Source organism: Mus musculus, chromosome 14 (assembly GCF_000001635.26).
Source record: "Mus musculus strain C57BL/6J chromosome 14, GRCm38.p6 C57BL/6J".
Taxonomy (NCBI): Eukaryota; Metazoa; Chordata; class Mammalia; order Rodentia; family Muridae; genus Mus; species Mus musculus.
Window position 1 is genome coordinate 20,828,176 of NC_000080.6, and position 19,942 is coordinate 20,848,117.

Genomic DNA, 19,942 nt, shown 5'->3' on the forward strand with positions numbered 1-19,942 from the left:
TGGCACAGCTCTCTTGCCTACTGTAATCAAGCTCCTGGGCTCCTTAGCACTGCCAAAACAAAGCACCAACAAACTCCCAGGCTTTCTGGCAAGAAACCTGGGTCTGACCTGCCTGGAAACGACTGTAGGATTTTGAGCAAGTTATTCAGCCTCTCAGAACCTCTTTTTCTTTAACTGAGAAGTGGAGACGATACTGTATCTTCCTCACTGAGGATTGAGTCATGCATATAGAACTTAGTCCAGTGCCTATAAACAACAACAACAGCAACAAAAGTGCTCTGTAAATAGGGGCTGCTGATATTTCCACACACACACACAAGTCCAACCGTGTGCATCCTCAGATGTAAACATGGTTAAGAAGACCTCATGAGAGAGGGAGATTAGGAAAGATGGTTCAGAAATCTACACATGTATGAAAGTACAGCCACAGGATCCAGTGACCTGTTTCTGCCTAGACCCAGAAGACACATCTGTGGCTGCTTATATTAAACAAAAGGAAGAACATGTTCATCAAAGCCTGTCTCTACTGAACAGCAGGAACCAAAGCAGACGGGACGCTGACATCTGGGACTTTCCTGGGTGCCATCATGGGTTTGAAGTAAAAATTGCATGGACTGGGCCTGCTGCTGAACACCTGTAATCCTAGCATCTGTGGAGGTAGATGCAGAATCAGGAGTTCAAAACCATCCTCAGCTACATAACAAGTTCTGGGTCACAACTGGGCTACATGAGCCGAACAAAACCAAACAACCACAAAAAGCAGGATGTTCCCCCCATATAAGGACAAATACCTGCCCTAACGAGTCAGACTTACTACAGACTGACTAGGACACTGTCTTAGTGTTTCCCAAGCCCTATAATTAGCCAAGTCTGAATGGGGGCACCGGCTCTATTGTTTATCTACAGTGTGGCCTTGGGAACTTGTTCGAACTTGTGTTTCTCAGTTTTAACTATAAGATGATCACATTGATAGTTCTTTCTTTAAAGAACACTGTTAAGGATTTTGTTGTTTTATTGCTGTTGTTTATCTTTTTCTCTTTTCAAGATAGGATTTTCTGTGTAGTTCTGGCTGTCTTGGAACTTACTCTGTACATCAGACTGACCTCAAACTCAGAGTTCTGCCTGCCTCTGCCTCCTGAGTGCTTAGATTAAAGATGTGAGCCGTCACAGTCCAGTTATACTGTTAAGGCTTTAAAAGCAAATATCATACAATTAACTTTATTTATTAGCTATCTTTTACATTTTAATTTTTTTGTAATGTTATCCAGGCTGGTGTTGGATTTTTGGGTCACTGTACCTGGCTTTGTTATCCCTTTAACCGGGACAGATTATAAAATCCCCTTGAAAAACACGGGCCTTCGCCTTCTTTTTTCTTGTTTCTGCCACACTGCCATAATCACTGCCCCCAGAGTAAGGAAGGAACAGTCTGCCCATGCAATTATCCACATCCTGTTCCTCTCAACTGTGCCCCTGTTTCCCCGGGTCCCTGCTCTGTGTGTGTGTGTGCGCGCGCGCGTGTGCACACATACACACACTCTTTCTGTTTGCACAGGTGTCCATGCATTCTCCCAAACCTTCCTCAGAGGTTTGTCTGATTGATGTCCATAACTGCATGGGGAAACGGAGCATTTTCTGCAGGTGGACAGGGCAGACAAAGGCATTGAGGGTGGACAGGGAGAAAGGAAGGAAGGAAGGAAGGAGGTGAGGAGCCGGAATAGGAGAGAGGGTGGAAATGTGTCATGAGGTTCCTCAAAATCTGCAAGTTATGAATCTCATTGTCAGTGAATGACCTCTGGTGATTCACTTCCTTTTATTAGCTGCTCCTCCATCGGTGTCATGAAGGGGGATGCTTTCATTTTCCTTAAGTAAATGACCACATACAGAATCTAGTTTGAGAGAGCCATGAAAACATACATCATATAGGCTACAGATGTTATCCTGATTTTCTTCAGAACAAGACTGCCTAGCAGTTCAGCTCATAGCTGAACACATTTCCCTAAGTAAGACTGACTTCTTGACAGTTTTCAGCCAACCCAGCAGTTTCTCATTTCCTCTTTGAGCCTTTTCTCTAGAGTACGTCCTTAGTTTCCTCTTTTTTTTTTTTAAGTTCTATTTTTTTTAAAGATTTATTTATTTATTATATGTAAGTACACTGTAGCTGTCTTCAGACACACCAGAAGAGGGAGTCAGATCTCGTTAGGGATGGTTGTGAGCCACCATGTGGTTGCTGGGATTTGAACTCAGGACCTTCGGAAGAGCAGTTGGGTGCTCTTACCTGCTGAGCCATCTCTCCAGCCCCCTTAGTTCCTCTTAAGCATCCGTTGCCACTAAGTTATGCTGACCTGAGTAGTGAGTAGTTGTAGGACAGGAGACTGGAGAGTCTTTTCCTGGAGAGAGATGCAGATTCCAGGAGGTTTGGAAAGTTATAACTAGGGCGCTGGAGAGATGGCTCCGCAGTTATGAGCATTGGGTGTTCTTCCAGAGAAGCCAGGTTCAATTCCCAGCACCCACATGGCAGCTCACAACTGTCTGTAACTCCTGTTCCAGGGAATCTGACATCCTTACACAGAGATATATGCAGTCAAGATACTAATGTACATAAAATAAAAATAAAATTTAAAAATTTTATTAGATTTATTCATTTTATTTTATGTGTGAGAATTTCATTCAAATGTATGTATGTGCATATGTATGTATGTGCATATGTATGTATGTGCATATGTATGTATGTGCATATGCATGTATGTATGTGCATAGTGTTCCTGGTGTTCCTGGAGGTCAGAAGAGGGCTTTGGATCTCTTGGCAGTGGAACTATGGCTAGTTGTGAACTACCACACGGATGCTGGAAAATTGAAGCCAGGTTCTCTTCAAGAGCAACAAGTGTTCTTAACTACTGAACCACCACTCTGGCCCCCCAGTATTCGTGTAGGGTAATACATTTCTGCCTTACTGTGTTTGAATTAGGGACAAAAGAAATTTGGCCAAGGCTCAAGAATTTCATGCAGAAGTCTGAGATAATTGGTTTGAGTATAACTACAAATCAGATCAGAGTCATGAAATAACAAGGACGTTTAGGGAGTCATAGACCGAACATAAACGAGCCAAGTTGACCTGTGCGTTTCTGTGTTATTGACGACATCATGTAACCTCAGGGTTCAGCCCTTGAGTGCTTTGCTTTCCATGAGTAAGGGCACAAATATGTGGCTTCCCTCCACCCCGTCCACAGGCCATTAGGGACCCACTAGCTCCACCACCTCCCCTATCATGTTGCAGGCCCAGACACAGTCAGCTTCACCTTGACCACTAAGCACACAGTAGGACAGGGGAGGGGGCCTTAGACTCAAGGATGTAAGATGATCAATTCCATGGTCTGTTTCCCAAACTGCTGGAGTCTGTTTGCCAATATGTTAGGAAGGAGGTTTAAAAAGAGTTTCATACTGCAAAGAGTCACAGATAAGGGGGGGGGGGTGAGTGGGAGTCAGGAGTGCGGGGGCGAGCAACACATGCAGCTGTCTTTCCCAGCTGCCCAGTTGGTAGGAACTGTGGGCCAAGGACACAGCATCCCCACTTAACTGGAATCCTGCAGCATATTCCAGCATGACCTGGTTTTTTGGACCAAAATGGACAAGCAAAGGAGGGAAGCACTTTAGATAGGAATTGCAGTTTACAAAATCCATCTTTCTGTTTTTAGCACCTGGAACTATACCGGCACATAGTAGTCCTTTCACTACTTAATGTATATAGCTAATGAATGAATGAATGAATGAATGAACACTTTTCCCACATAGGCATGACTTCATCCAATCTCCAAAATGGGACCAGGGCTGTTTCATTTTGCAGATGGGAGAACCAAAGTCAAAAGAGTTAAGTGCCTTGTTTAAAGTCATTCTACTACAATACCATACTGAATGTTCTTAGTATAGCAACCCAAGAATATATCCCATGACTCAACACGAAATTCCTTTTGGACCCAGCTAGTCAGAAAATAGCCTTTAAAGGATAGGCATGATAGCACAGGCTTGTAATCCTAGCACTTAGGAAGTGCAGACTACAGTGAGTTTAAGGTCAGCCTGGGCTACATAAGACCCTATCTTAAAAACTCAAAGCAATGGTTAGCTGCTTTGGGCATGGTAGCACATGCCTTTAACTGGATCTCTGAATCCAAGGCCAGCCTGGTCTATGTAAAGAGTTCCAGGACATCAAGGGCTACATAAAGAGACCCCCATTTCAAACAAAACAGCCAGCCAGACAAAAAACTCAGAACAAACAAACAAGAAACTAAACCAAAACAAAAGCTTTCGGGGCTCATTTCCCTGGATAAAGAAGCCAGGCTAGGTTTAGGCACTGCTCAGTGTGCATCTGCACTCCTGTATCCTCTACCCTTTTATAAACAGAGCCGACAAAAGAGCCCCTCCACTAGTCTATGTCAGCACACCTGACTCAGGAGGTCTGCTCTCCTGAGATACAAAAGCCACTTGGAGTCAGGAAAATAATGAAATCATATGCATTTGCTTTCTTATTTATCACTCTCAACAGAAACTTCAGCCAGTTTAGACCACAAGGGAAGTTCCTGGAATTCAGGCAAGCCAGTAACATGCACAGCGTGGGCATCCTAAGAAAAAAGAAGAAGAAAAAAATGTGTTTCTGGAAGGAAGTCTCCAGAATAGATAGAAAGACTTGAGGCAAACACTGGGCTGGAATATTTTATACCACCTGCCTGAGTATCTTAGTTAACGGGCCTCTCTCTTTACAGCATTCTGCTGCTTTATGGAGACTGTGGGACCCAGAGCCCAGGAGAGAGTACCTAGATGCAAGTGCCGCCATGGGCACACATGAACCATGTTTTCCTTGCAGGCTGTGGAATGAGAATATAATTCCAGTCTACATCATAGGGCAGCTCTGAACTGGAAGAGAAATTGAAGATGTATCTGAAAATGTCTTTAAGACGTATCTATAAGATAGAAATAACAGACAAAAAGGATATAAGCCTATACTAGAGAGAGAGAGAGAGAGAGAGAGAGAGAGAGAGAGAGAGAGAGAGAGAGAGAGAACAATCAAACTTACCTGCCTTGGACTTCCCACATAATCACCTTTTACAATCTAAGCTAATGCAGAGCGTGACCTTAAGCTATGTACTCTTCTCATGCCCAAACTCCGATAACACATATCAATCATTTGTTGAAAACAGCAAATAGAAGTTAAGTAACTTCCTAAAAGCTACCATAAAGGTTGAGCGAAACTATTTATGGATATTGATTGATAAGCAATAATATTTGTTATCTGGTATTTGGAGTCAGTTGGAAGCAGAGACTTAATTCCTTGTTGAACTCTGTTAAAGATTTTGCCAAGTATCCATTCCTTCCCCGTGTGGTGCTTTCTGTACTGTTAAATACGTACATAGTAAAGACATACAAACACCATTCACACATAGAGACATATACAACACACATAGACAGAACAGACAGACACCACTCATACACACAGCTCACACAACAGACAGACACACATAGGGATAGACACAGGGACAAACAAGTTCACAAGACCGCCTTCAGACAGGCACAAATGCAGATTCATGCAACAACAGATGGTCATAAGACATAGTGATCATGAAGTAGAGAATTCAAATTTAGACTTGCTCGTGGTTAGAAGACTGCAAAGGGAAGAAGTGCTTTTATATCTTTATGTCTTTTATATTTATATATTTCCTTAATGCAACACCTATTCATTATAGGTAACTTGGAGTTAGTCACTAATGTGTATAACACACACACACACACACACACACACACACAAAGAGAGAGAGAGCTTCAAAGCTCCCTGTTACTTTTCTCTGTTCTGCATTCACTGATTCACTCACAATTAAGCACCTCTGTGGTTAAGACATGTAGCAAATGATGAGGGAGGGGCAGATATCTAAGACCTGTTCTTTGCCTCCAAAGAGTTGAAAGTCTAACACAGACTGCACCAAAAATAGAGATTTCAGAGAGTCTAAAGACTAACCAGGAGAAAGGCAGTTCTGTGATGAGTTGGAGGCACGAGGATTGTTCATCCAGGTGAAGAAGTGGCGGTAGAAGGAGGAAGAGGGCTATCACACTGCATAGCGGTCTCTGGCCAGGAGGAAATGAGGTCATCTTGCTCTCAAAGAATCAGCATGACAGCCTCCAGCCAAGTAATCCGGAGTCATGAGAGCTGTTGGGGGGGCCATGTGAATCACGACAGCCTGCTGGGAATTTCCTAATAACTAAACTAGAGTTTCGGGGTAAATCCTCAGGCTGTAACACCTCTGTTTACATTTTGATCACGTTTGTTTACAATTAGTGGCTTCTTAAACATAAACATAACTGGCCACAGTCTTCTAAAGGAAGTAGCAAGTTGCCTCTGAGATCTATGGAATCTCTGATTCAGTGGTCCTGTGGGTTGCTAGCAGCTCAGCTGCGCAAGGAAAACGTATTCTGAAGAACGATGGTCACCTGCCTACCCAAAGCTGGGTATTCAATGTGTACTTTCCTATCCAGAGGTTGGCATTCTGGGCCACTGGCTGGGGTAAAGTCAAGCAGCCTCCTCCTTCCTACCTCCTGGCATTCTTTTCCAAGGTCCAGGTTGACAGTAAAATGTTGTAGGCTCAGGCTTATGGAAATAAAGCAAAGCTGGGGCACTAATGAATGGTGCGGGCTCAGGCACCTCTTCTGTGGAAGGAGCATCAAAATGACCACTGGTCCTTGGCTCTGAGGCACATGTTGCAGTGACTGACCCTTGGAATCTTTTCTGAGCACTCCCTACTTTGCCTGAGGGGTGTGTGCATGTGTGCATGTGTGCATGTGTGCAAGTGTGTGCATGAGGGAGGGTGCTTTGTCTTCAAGATGTTCAGGGCTCATTTATACATGACCTGTCTTTATATAAGCCTATTTTATTAGATAAATTATTAGATAAATAATTGTTTTCGTCTTAACGTGATGATGTAAAATGCTGAACACAAGTGCATTTACAGTGTGGAATTGGCAACAGAAGAGATGGCTAGGCTCACACCCAAAAATAAAATGTGTAATTATTTTTTTAGAATGGCTGATACGAGGACGTGTTTAAAGTTTTTAAAACAGTGTGAAATAGTATTCAGTGAAAAATAAACATTCCTTTTATCTTTTCCTTCAGACCCACAGCCTCTCTACTACAAGGGAAGAGCAGACACCCCCACTGTTGTTGCATGTTGATAGCCCACACTAACGAGGTTTGAGTATTCCTTGCTTTTTTTTTCTATCCTGTTACAATGTACTGTTCATGTTACTGTTCACATCACTGACTGCTCTTCCAGAGGTCCTGAGTTCAATTCCCAGCAGCCACATGGTGGCTCATGACCACCTACAATGGGATCTGGTACTCTTTTCTGGTGTGTCTGAAGAGAGGACTGTGCACTCGCATACATAAAATAAATAAATCTTTAAAAAAAAGACACCCCCCCTTGATTGCTTATTTGTGTCTGTGTGCAACCACAATACCAGTGAGGTATGCACTCAGTCCTGATCTATGATCCTCTGTATTGGTTGTATTCTTTTCCAGACAAATAAATGGATTGTTCATTATAGGCATTTTTCAAAAGACCCATTGACACTTCCATAGCAGCTGCTGTGCCAAGACTTTGCTCCCACAATCCTAACATAGTAACCATTACTGCTTTTTTAAAAATCATAATTATTTTTGAGGATTTCACTATGTAAATTAGTCTGGGCTTGAACTCGCAGAGATCCACCTGCCTCTTCCTCCCTAGTGTTTAGATAAAAGACGTGCACCATTAAGTCTGGCCCTTGCCATAAATTTTAAAATTGTCTTTCAAAGATTGACCTTAAACCAAACAGCAAATCTGAATAAAATCTGACCTTGCCTTTCACCTTCTGATGACAGTATTACACTCCCTGACGACAAACTTCACTCTTGTCTTCTGATTCACTGCTTGCATTAGTGGCATTTGGAGAACTCAGCATTTGACATGTGGGAGCCTTTGTTAGTAGGTATTTTTTGTTGTAAAGGAACTGCGACTTATACCCCTCTATCAGACATCTGAATCAGTGTCGTAGGCAGGTAGGGGGACAGGTTGGAGAAGAACTGATTAAACCACTAAGGAAGAGGCTTGAGATCAGCGAGCCAATGGCTGGAGCGCCCTCACCACGCTACACTGGGGCCGCACTAGGTGAATGAAAGAAAGGAAGAATGTTCAAGCCGCCGGATCATCGCTCGATCCAGACAGACTGCGTTAAGTTTGCTCAGCTGGAAATTCCGTGACTTCGTCAAAGTTGGGAAGCAAGCGCGGTCCAGTTGCGGTGGGATGCAGGAAAAGGAAAAGGAGAGAGAGAGAGAGAGAGAGAGAGAGAGAGAGAGAGAGAGAGAGAGAGAGAGAGAGAGAGAGAGAGAGAGAGCCGCCCTCCAGCAAACCTGGGCGGGGCCAGGGCTCTGGCGGGCCCTAATAAAGGGCGAGCAGCGCCGAGCAGAGCCTGTAGCCCCAGAGCTCTGTCTGTCATCCATCCAGTCCTTGCGTGTCTGCCAGCGCCCTTCCGCTGCAGTCACCGGTGAGTGCTGTTGGTCTGAAGCAAGCCTAGCGGGATGAGGCAGCCAGGGCTCCCGCATGCCTCCCTTCCCACTACCTTGGCTGGCGGAACTGTGGGCAAGGTCACCACTCCAGCCCTTCGCGCCCCTCTACAGAGAGGTTCCATGGTGTTGTGCGGATTCAGAGCCCGCAGAGGGGAGAGACTGCCCGGCTTGGGGAGGTTGGTCACTGATGGCTTGCCCCGCAGGACACCTGGAGTGGCTTCCCTTGGTCTGTAGTAACTCTGCCACCTTCAAGCTGCTCCGCTTCTTGTCCTGACTTCTCCTTCCTTTGCAGAACTGCTGTCTAGAGCCCAGCGGCACTACCATGAAAGTCTGGCTGGCGAGCCTGTTCCTCTGCGCCTTGGTGGTGAAAAACTCTGAAGTGAGTGGTCTCGCTGCTTTAGCACCATCAGGAAGGGGCTTGCAGGATCCCTTAAGCAGCATCAGGGGAAAAATGGGGGCTGCACGGGGAACTTAGGCATCAAAGGCAGGTCCAGGCTTTCCCAGGAAATAGGACAATGTATCAGCGGAGGGCTTGTGCACCCAAAGAGGTTTGCACTATCTGGCAAGGGAGGAAGAAGCCACGGGGAGTGCCTTAGCCCAAGGGCACCTGGTTTGTGTGAAGTTTGCTTGAGTCAGTCCATGTCTGGGTGCTGGCTAGTAATAAACAGAAAGGGGAGAGACAGACAGGGGTGGGGTGGGAGAAAGAGAGAGAGAGAGAGAGAGAGAGAGAGAGAGAGAGAGAGAGAGAGAGAATATTATGAGTGAATGAATATCACTGGAAGGGATTTTGAGGTGGGGACCTGTTTATCCTGAACATGAATTCCCTAGAGCATGTCACCTTCATCTCTTGCAGGGTGGCAGTGTACTTGGAGCTCCTGATGAATGTGAGTATCTGCTTCCTTGCACAATAGTTGGCTGCACAGAGACCCTTGAAAAACCTTAGGAGACATACCCTCCCTGTCCCTGCTGAAAGGCTGGCTCCCCACTTGATCCTTGCTTACCCCTCCTTTGCATTTGCTAGCAAACTGTGGCTGTCAGAACGGAGGTGTATGCGTGTCCTACAAGTACTTCTCCAGAATTCGCCGATGCAGCTGCCCAAGGAAATTCCAGGGGGAGCACTGTGAGATAGGTATGGGGATTTGGACTTGGAATGTGGGAGTGGGGGAGGACCAGAGATCTTAGAACAGGGACAGATGGGTGGGATGCAGAAGCAGGCAGAAGCTGGCCTTGGAGGTGTGGGTCTGTTACCCCAGCACTTAGGAGGAGACTGAAGCCTGGCCTCCATAGTAAGTCCTTGTCTCAAAAGGCGGGCGAGGCGCAGCTAGAGAGACAGCTTAGTGATTAAGAACACTGGCTGCTCTTCTAGACATCCTATAGTTTGAGTTTCAGCACCCATAGAGGTGGGTTACAGCCATCTGTACCCCCAGTCCCAGAGAATCTGATGCCCTCTTCTGACCTCTTCCAGCCCAAGTGACATACATGGTGTACAGATATACATGGAGGAAAAACACTCATACACATAAAATAAGCAAACAAACAAACAAAACAGGCAGCAGAAGTTGGGAGTCACACACACACACACACACACACACACACACACACACACACACTCATGAAGTAGTGGCTATACAAGTGTGAAAAAAAAGGGTGAATCTCCCTCATATCACCTGACAGGTCTGAAACCGTGTCACCTCTGAAATGCCTGTCCAAACCGCCTCCCTTTTCTAATACTCTGCACTCCTCAAATCATTTCTAGATGCATCAAAAACCTGCTATCATGGAAATGGTGACTCTTACCGAGGAAAGGCCAACACTGATACCAAAGGTCGGCCCTGCCTGGCCTGGAATGCGCCTGCTGTCCTTCAGAAACCCTACAATGCCCACAGACCTGATGCTATTAGCCTAGGCCTGGGGAAACACAATTACTGCAGGTAGGTGGTGACTGAGTACCAAGAATCCTTCCCAAGGGGGATAGGGAGGTGGCTCAGCAGTTAAGAGCACAGACTGCCTTTCCAGAGCACCTAGTTTGATTCCCAGCATCTACAGGGCAGCTCGTGACAGTCTTTAACACCTGTTCTAGAGGATCCGATACCCTCTTCTGGCCTCACTGGGCAGGCATGCACTGTCATGAATATAGGAAAACACTTATACACATTAAAAACAACAACATCCCTTCCCCCATCGTGGCCTCTTAGAAACCTTTGTTATCACCATGGTATACCTGGGATGGGAATCCTGGCACAAGAATCCAGGTCTCTGGCTGAGCCTTTGTTGGAAGGGAGAATACAGAGAAGACATTCGGGCTTGGCATGACATTCCCTATCTCTTTGTGTTACCAGGAACCCTGACAACCAGAAGCGACCCTGGTGCTATGTGCAGATTGGCCTAAGGCAGTTTGTCCAAGAATGCATGGTGCATGACTGCTCTCTTAGTGAGTGTCGCTGACTGCTTATGACAACGGGGTGGGAAGAGACAAACTCTATTGTCACTGCAGGAGGGATGAGAAGTGAGGTGTGCCTCAGAGACTTCTTCATCATTGCTGTCTCCCCCAAACATGTGTCTCTTTCTTTTCTAGGCAAAAAGCCTTCTTCGTCTGTAGACCAACAAGGCTTCCAGTGTGGCCAGAAGGCTCTAAGGCCCCGCTTTAAGATTGTTGGGGGAGAATTCACTGAGGTGGAGAACCAGCCCTGGTTCGCAGCCATCTACCAGAAGAACAAGGGAGGAAGTCCTCCCTCCTTTAAATGTGGTGGGAGTCTCATCAGTCCTTGCTGGGTGGCCAGTGCCGCACACTGCTTCATGTACGTCCATCCCTTTGTCCCTTCTCTCTGACTCTTCCACCCAACCCCAAGACTGTCCTTCCTCCTTCCCTATGGACGGTTACAATGTCATTCTCCTGCTAACCCTCTAACCATGCAGCTTGTGGTCTTGGGTACAAGTAATACTTTGAGGCCTCTGGGGTGGAGTGGAGAGAGTGACCGGACTTTGTGAGACCAGGCTGACATGTTTCATTTCTCACAGTCAACTCCCAAAGAAGGAAAACTACGTTGTCTACCTGGGTCAGTCGAAGGAGAGCTCCTATAATCCTGGAGAGATGAAGTTTGAGGTGGAGCAGCTCATCTTGCACGAATACTACAGGGAAGACAGCCTGGCCTACCATAATGATATTGGTGAGCAGAAAGCTTAGTTACCAGAAAGGCTAAAGTAGTGGTGGGAAATGTGGGGGGACTTGAAGCCCGGGATTTATATAACGAGATGGATGAGGAAGAGTGCAGAATGAGATACATGAGAAGCTGAGGGGTGTAGGGATCCTCTGTGGAGACCTTGAATTTCCCAAAAAGATAGATTCTTCTAAGTAGAAACAATCTTACAGGCATACGGCTTAGGCTGAGAATGCCCTGTTTGTACAAAGTAGGATGGATGCTTCTTCTCTGTATACCAGAATATAGAATGTATAAAGCAAAGCCTTGGCTGGATTTCAGCTCAGCTCCCTCAGCAGGAAACAACCTGTTCAGCTGTATATGGTGGATTTTGTTGCCTGAACATCTGTCATCTGATGAAATAAAGCATTTGGAGAATGTGGCAGGGGAGGCTTCAGGGTAACAAGATACCAGCAGACCTTTTGGATCTCTGTGACTCCCATGCCACGAGTATAGATCAATGCTCAGCATTGGTAGGGGAGAGATGATGACCATCTGACACAGTGATAACCTTTCCCCTTTGACCTTTCCCTTCCCCACCCAGCCTTGCTGAAGATACGTACCAGCACGGGCCAATGTGCACAGCCATCCAGGTCCATACAGACCATCTGCCTGCCCCCAAGGTTTACTGATGCTCCGTTTGGTTCAGACTGTGAGATCACTGGCTTTGGAAAAGAGTCTGAAAGTAAGTGACAGATGAAGCTCACTGAGAGAGTCTGGGGGAGTGTTACGGTCCAGAGTAAAGAGCAGACTATCAAAGGAAGACTGTGGAAACAGGACTGGAAACATTATGGAGGGCCAGGGATAGAGTAGGGGGAGATGGGCAAGCAAGTCAAACAGGGTGTGAACAATTGTGAGTGAAGTAAAAGACTCAGATTGGAGAAACAAGAACAAGAGCTTTTCATAGCTGGGATATGTTTTTTATCTTCACCCCTGCAGAGAGTCTCATTTATAGACACATCTTAATGCAAACATCTGTTTCTTCCATCTAGGTGACTATCTCTATCCAAAGAACCTGAAAATGTCCGTCGTAAAGCTTGTTTCTCATGAACAGTGTATGCAGCCCCACTACTATGGCTCTGAAATTAATTATAAAATGCTGTGTGCTGCGGACCCAGAGTGGAAAACAGATTCCTGCAAGGTAAGACTCTCAAGCACCCCTCTTTATCACCCCCAACTCCCCAGAGCTCTTGGATTTGATCTAACAACCCTGGGGAGTCTCTTTCCAGCCAACAATCTAAGAATCAAGGACTTAGGTCTTTGGGAGCTTGTCCCAATACTTATAGGTTCAAACGTTGGGCATGAGTCCCTGTGCTATATGCGTTTTAGACTAAAAGGGACCAAGACTGCTAAAAAAAAATAACCCAGACATGGTAGAGCATACCTATAACCTAGCACTCTTAGCATTTTGAAAGCTGAGACAGGAGGATCATGAGTTTAAGGCCAGCCCAAACTACAGAGTGAGAATTCAAGGCCTGTGCCACATAGCAAGATCCTTTCTCAAATAAAACAAGGAAAGCACAAACCATAAAAACCAAGACAATAGCAACAAAGGGATGGGTGCCTAGCTCAGTGGTTTAGTGCTTGCTTACTATGCTCAAAGTCCTGAGTTCAAGTCTCAACTCAGGGACTGGAGATCATAAGAAAAACTAAGAGTCTGGGGACGTGGCTTAGTTGGTAGAGTACTTACCCAGCATGAAAGAAGCCCTGGATCCAGTCCTCGGCACTGTATGTAATGACCCAGGCCTGCAGTATCAGCCCTTGAGGGAGTCAGAATCAGTTTATAAGTTCTTCAGTTACAGAGTGAGTTCAAAGCCAGCCTGAAAGACATGGGCTTATGAGACTCTGTCCCAATCTGAAAGAACACAACCAACCAACCAACCACCACCACCAACAGCAAAATATAGATACTATTCAAATCACTTCTGGGCCTTTGGCTAAGACAAGTGAAATCAACATAATTCTATTGTTCAGGATCGCAGTGAATTACCAAAGATCAGGTAGGAAAGGAAGGAGAAGTCTTAAAGAGACTATGAACTGGTAAATAAAGAGACGGAAGGAAAAAGGAAGCATGTGTCAGTTGGAAAAAACAAAACTAAGACTGAGCATGCTGTGTGCCAAGGCGAGGAATAGCAGGGTCTGGGAAAGCACTGGAGAGTGGGAGAGGAAAGCTAAGACTTTTTACTCTTGATTCGGTAGAAAATGGGGAGTTGCGAATGTCTCTGACTCTGGGAGCCTCTCCCCGTTCTCTCCCGTGGCTGGGTAGTGGCCCTTCCCTCAGTTCTTCCAGGGCTTCACCTCTTTATCTTTGGCTTCCCAGGGCGATTCTGGAGGACCGCTTATCTGTAACATCGAAGGCCGCCCAACTCTGAGTGGGATTGTGAGCTGGGGCCGAGGATGTGCAGAGAAAAACAAGCCCGGTGTCTACACGAGGGTCTCACACTTCCTGGACTGGATTCAATCCCACATTGGAGAAGAGAAAGGTCTGGCCTTCTGATGGCCCTCAGGTAGCTGAGGGAAGAAACAGATGGGTCACTTGTTCCCATGCTGACCGTCCTCTCTGCAACAGAGTCGTCAAATGGAGGGAAGAAGCTGAAAAGACAGGTTTTGCATTGATCCTCTGCTGTGCTGCCCACCAGGGTGAGCGCCAATAGCATTACCCTCAGACACAGGCCTGGGTGCTGGCCATCCAGACCCTCCCGACCAGGATGGAAAGTTGGTCCTGACTCAGGATGCTATAGACCAGGAGTTGCCTTTTTATGGACTAAAGCCATCTGCAGTTTAGAAAACATCTCCTGGGCAAGTGTAGGAGGAGAGCTGTTTCCCTTAATGGGTCATTCATGAGATCTGCTGTTGGGAAATAAATGATTTCCCAATTAGGAAGTGCAACAGCTGAGGTATTGTGAGGGTGCTTGTCCAATATGAGAACGGTAGCTTGAGGAGTAGAGACACTAACGGCTTGAGGGAACAGCTCTAGCATCCCATGAATGGATCAGGAAATGTTATATTTGTGTGTATGTTTGTTCACTCTGCACAGGCTGTGAGTATAAGCCTGAGCAAAAGCTGGTGTATTTCTGTATCTAACTGCAAGTCTAGGTATTTCCCTAACTCCAGACTGTGATGCGGGGCCATTTGGTCTTCCATGTGATGCTCCACGTGAATGTATCATTCCCGGGCGTGACCCGTGACTAGCACTAAATGTCGGTTTCACTTTTTATATAGATGTCCACTTCTTGGCCAGTTATCTTTTTTTTTTTTTTTTTTTTTTTTTTTTTTTTTTTTTTACTAATTAGCCTAGTTCATCCAATCCTCACTGGGTGGGGTAAGGACCACTTCTACATACTTAATATTTAATAATTATGTTCTGCTATTTTTATTTATATCTATTTTTATAATTCTGAGTAAAGGTGATCAATAAATGTGATTTTTCTGAAGATTCTGGTTTCTCCATGATTCTTGTGTGACAGGGAAGAGGGGGACATTAAAAGGAAGAAAATAATGAGGGCTACGTGCATCTTAGTTTCATTTGGGGTTTGCTTGGATTTTTTTTTGGATGAGAATGCATGGATGAGGCTGCTGATCCAAGCCAGGCACGGTCCTAGTCCACCTGAAGGCTAAATGAAGATTGGTGCAAATTCAAGGTCAGCCTGGACGATGTGGTTATTTCAAGGCCAGCTAGGCTACATAGCAAGACATTGTCTTAAAAAAAATACACAAAGAAAGAAAAGAAAAAAATCTGATTCAAACAAAGCAGCCGAGTCGGTGCTGTCGACGGGGTCAGGTAATGAAGTACTTGTGTTTGCAGCTCTTGGTCCCCCGCTGAAACTACTTGTAACGCTTCTGGCCTCTGTAGGCACCAACACCCATGCACACACACAGATGATTACAAATAAGTCTTACAGAAGAAAACATGAAAAAAATCAGTGTCTCACACCTGTCATCCCAGCAAGTGAGAGGCTGAGGCAAGAAGACTCCTGTGAGTTTGAAGCCAATTTTGCTACAAAGCTTTAGTCTTAAAACAGACAAAATAAAACAAAAAGTGGGGTGGTAGTGGTATGCCTTTAATCTCAGCAGAGGCAGAGGTTCGAGGCCTGACTTGTCTACAGAGTGAGTTCAGGACAGCCAGGAGCTACACATAGAAACCTTGTCTCAAAATAACAATAAAATAATAATAACAACAAAACCAATAAAACTAAACCATTGTGAATCTGGGATTCCAGAAAGCAAACATACTTTTCCATCATCTGTGTGTAGGCTGATGCTAAATTTCCGCTGTGCTAATGGAGCTTATCTGCACTTAATGTGGCCTTGGGAAGGTACAGAAGGAGAGTTCCAGGGTCGGCCTTCATAGCACCTAAGTTACAAAACAGGCCACAGACCTGCGGCTTGGTAAGCGGTGTTCGGGTTGAGCTGCAGCTCACAGGTGCTTCCTCAGCCTGGTGCTATTGGGCAGAGTACCTCGTTTATTATTAATTAATTAATTAATTAATTTTCTAGAGGGGGACTCACTATATAGCCCCAGATGTCTTGGAACTCAATATGTAGACTAGGCTATCCCTGCCTCCTGAGACCAGAAATTCAAGGCAGTGTGTTTCTTTTATAGCTGTATACAACTTTTTTTTTTTGATTAATTTTGGTACTGAGAACAGAATCCTATATTTTAGGCTACATTCACCTTTTTCTTTTATTTTTTAATTTTGAGATAAGGTCTTACTAAATTACAAGGCAGCCCTTCAACTCACTCCGTAGCTCAGGCAGACTTTAAATTTGTGATTCTTCTGCTCCAGTCTCCTGAATAGTAGCGCTGAGACCCAGGCCTGTTATACTAGACCCCACTCATAGTGAGTTTCTTGAGGCTTAGCTGTACCACATTCTCTTTGCTCTTCTCCCCACAAATCCTTGGGCTGACCTCAGTCAAGAACATTGCAGCAGTGAAAACCGCTGATCCCCAACACCACCCTACATATGTGACATCCAGGGGACACAAAATATAATTTCTGCATGTCTGGCTTGTACTGCATTCTCTTGGGTATTGATGTCACTCATTGCTATCTGTAAGAGCAAGGAACTCAAAATTAAAGGTGGATGATATCCTAATGGGGTAACCACATAATTTGAATCAAACATCAGGTTCTAAAGAACTGAGGCATACACAGAAGGCAGGCCGGAAGATATAATTAGATGCTAAAATATTGGAATTTCCAAGTCACGTTTATGAGTTTTGGCAGTGTTTCTTAACAGTCACCTGAGAAACTTTAAAAATTATCTACACACCTACGCCCCACCTGTTAGATTATGATTCAGGTCAGGGCTAAATGCTAATGCTTGTGACTCTAGGGAAAGGCTCACTGGGTGTTTTTGACATGCACCACTGACTGAGAACCTCAGGCGGCAGCGCAATCAGTCAGAATCCGTGAAGGGCCCAGAAAATTCAAGACCTGATGATCATCATGAGTTCTCTGCATGAACAGCCAGTTTTCTGAGTGGAGTTTGAGCATACGGAGTCTCCTGGGGTTTCTGTGAATCCCTGAGCTTCTATCCCATGACCTAGCACTTTTTCCCCCACACAGTGCAGCTGTGTTTCAGTATGGGTTTTGCAATCAGGTGGCCTGAACTAGATAGAACCCTGGCTTTTAACATTAGCTATGTGGCTTGGAAAAGAGCATTAGCCTCGGTGCGTCCTGCCCATGTTTCCTCCACCATAAAGAGAGAGAGGCTGCGAGAAAGCTCTCAGGGTTTAATAGAATCCCTTCCTGTCTCCCACCCCAGAATTGTACGAGTGTTTGTGGGAGCAGAGATTTCCTGGGAAAGAAAGGACATGATTAGAATTTAGGGACCCAGCCCTGGCTGAGCTGCTAGTCAGCTTCATTTCTTCCCTAGGGGCCAAGGAAGATCTTGTTCAAACTTGAGTAGCTCCAGCAGCATCAGGACTCCCAGACACTGCAAACAGGAAGTAAGAGCCCCACTGGCCGGTTGAGCAATGAGGCTGCTAACAGTCTGCAGATTCTTTCTCAGAGCCACCTCTACCCTCAGCTGTCTCACCCTGAAGCTCTAACTACCTCCCCAACAACTGTTTTAGGGCTCTCGATCCTGATTTAATCCTTTCCCTCATTCTGCGAAGAACGTACGGAACTATTTGTAGCCCTATTTTACAGTATTAAAAGCAGAGGCACAGAGACCCTGCCGATCCTGCGGGGAGCAAATATAACTGCAAGTGCAGAGTCAGGCTCGAACTCCCGGCAGGCAGCTGGCTCCAGAGTCTGTGAGCCAAATGTAAGGAGAGCACACCCAGTCACCGGCTAAAAGAACAACTTCACCCTGATAAAGCAACCTCAGCCATTTTTGCCGAAATCTAGTTTCACCGAGGTGGTTTCCGTTTTCACCAGAATCCTTCCTTTTGAAATCTTCCGTGGCCAATTCAATGATCAGAACTCAACTTGATTTCCATACAGCCGTGTCTTTCCCAAGCCAGCACCCTACAGCAGCCACACCCCTGCACACTCATTCCCATTGAGTGCACTTTCCTTCCTAGCAGGAAACATCTGAGCTCTCCCTTCAACAGACATGGCGTGAAGCTGCTGAGGAGTGTTTGAGTGACTAGCTCTGCTGAGATGCAGTTCACACCCTCTACAATTCATCCATTTAAAGCACACAACTTGGTGGTTCTTAGCATATTTACAGAGTTGGGCAACATAACAACCAATTTAGTGCATTTTCATCACTTCACAGAGAAAACCCGAACCAATGAGTCAACTGCTTTCTTTTCCCTTCCTAGGTCCACAGCCCTAGGTAGCCTCTTACCTACTTTCTGTCCCTGTGGGTTTGCCAATCCCGGCCACTTCACAGAACTATAGAAAACACAGCCTTGCCTCTTTCTGTGAGCACCATGCTATCAAGTTTCACCCATCCTGTAGCATGTGTCAGTGTTGCTTAGTTTTAAACAACGAATTGGAAGAGAAGATGGTTTAGGGTCCTTTGTGATCTTGCAGTCACACTGAGATCCAGCAGATATCTCTTTCCTCCCTTCTTCCCTCCCTCCTTCCTTCTTTTCTTCTCTTCTCCTCCTTCCTTCTTCTCCACCAGGTTCCGTTCCTTTTTGAGACATAGTCTGGCTATGTGGTTGAGGCTGACTAGGAACTCACATTGTAGCTTAGGTCGGCTTTCAATTCGGGATCCTTCTGCTCCTGCCTCCCAAGTACTGGGTCTTTCATTCATATATATATATATACTTTTATTGTACACATGTGAAATACATGTGTGAATCTTTTGCCTACATGCATGTAAGTGTTCCTAACATGTGCATGATGTATCCATGGAGCCTGGAAGAGAGTGTCAGCTCTGAAACGGAAACAGATGGCTGTGAGCTGTTTGGAAACCAAACCTGGGTCCCTTGCAAAAGTGTCTCCTAAGTGGGGGCTACCTACCTTTCCAGTGTATTCTCTTCCTCCTGCCCCTCCTCCTCCTTGCACATGCATGCTTGTGCTTGTCACAGAATTCATGGGGAGTCATAAGACAACTCATGACAGTCAGTTCTCTTCTCTCCCAATGTGGATACCAGGGACTGAACTCAAGTCTTGGCAAGAAGGCCCTTTACCCACTGAGCCATTCTGCTGGCTTTTAATTTTTATTAACTCAGAGTTCCTATTCGGTTGTAAAAAGAACTATACAAGTAAAATAATCTCATAGTAGTCAGTCATTGTTAGCATCTCTGGCTTGGGAGGGGGGTTCCTTTTCATTTAACCATCTCTACTTGATTTTGAATATTTGGCTCCCCAAAGCCAGGTATTAAACTATCCTTTCTTGTTTCTAACCTAAACTTTCTCTAAAGACATCTTACTCATGCTCAGGCTAAAATCACCACCAACAGATGACTCACAGTCCTTGCCAGACTTCCAAAAGGCAGTCCCTCGTTTTCTGTTGTCTACTTGGCACCCTGGTTGATCGGCATACAGAGCCACCTCAAATCCAGCTTTTGTTGTTTTCAGTTCCAATGGAGACTTCTTCCATTGGTCTCTGGCACAACAGTCCACATAAAGAAGAAAATAAAGCCACACAATTATGCAAGCCAGAAATCTTGCCGTCAGCTCTCTTCTCCTATCTCCTAATCTTATCTATTACAAAATCCTAGGGATTGGCCCAATAGCTCTTGAAGTCTTCCATTCCT

The 19,942-nt window shown here is 45.4% G+C and overlaps 1 protein-coding gene across 2 annotated transcripts; it reads left to right on the forward strand.

The window, feature by feature from the left end:
- The first annotated feature begins 8,486 nt into the window (after positions 1-8,486).
- Positions 8,487-15,213, forward strand: Plau (plasminogen activator, urokinase). 2 transcript variants are annotated; one of them, NM_008873.3, is made up of 11 exons: positions 8,487-8,559; positions 8,874-8,960; positions 9,435-9,465; positions 9,603-9,710; positions 10,338-10,512; positions 10,921-11,012; positions 11,157-11,379; positions 11,600-11,748; positions 12,323-12,463; positions 12,771-12,919; positions 14,099-15,213. In NM_008873.3, exons 2-11 carry the CDS (start codon positions 8,904-8,906, stop codon positions 14,273-14,275), a joined length of 1,302 nt encoding a protein of 433 aa, NP_032899.1. In that variant the 5' UTR covers positions 8,487-8,559; positions 8,874-8,903; the 3' UTR covers positions 14,276-15,213. The 2 variants fall into 2 exon arrangements, with proteins under 2 accessions (NP_032899.1, XP_017171408.1); XM_017315919.2 differs by lacking the exon at positions 8,487-8,559 and adding an exon at positions 8,582-8,757 and having other exon boundaries at positions 14,099-14,995.
- The last annotated feature ends 4,729 nt before the right edge of the window (positions 15,214-19,942 follow it).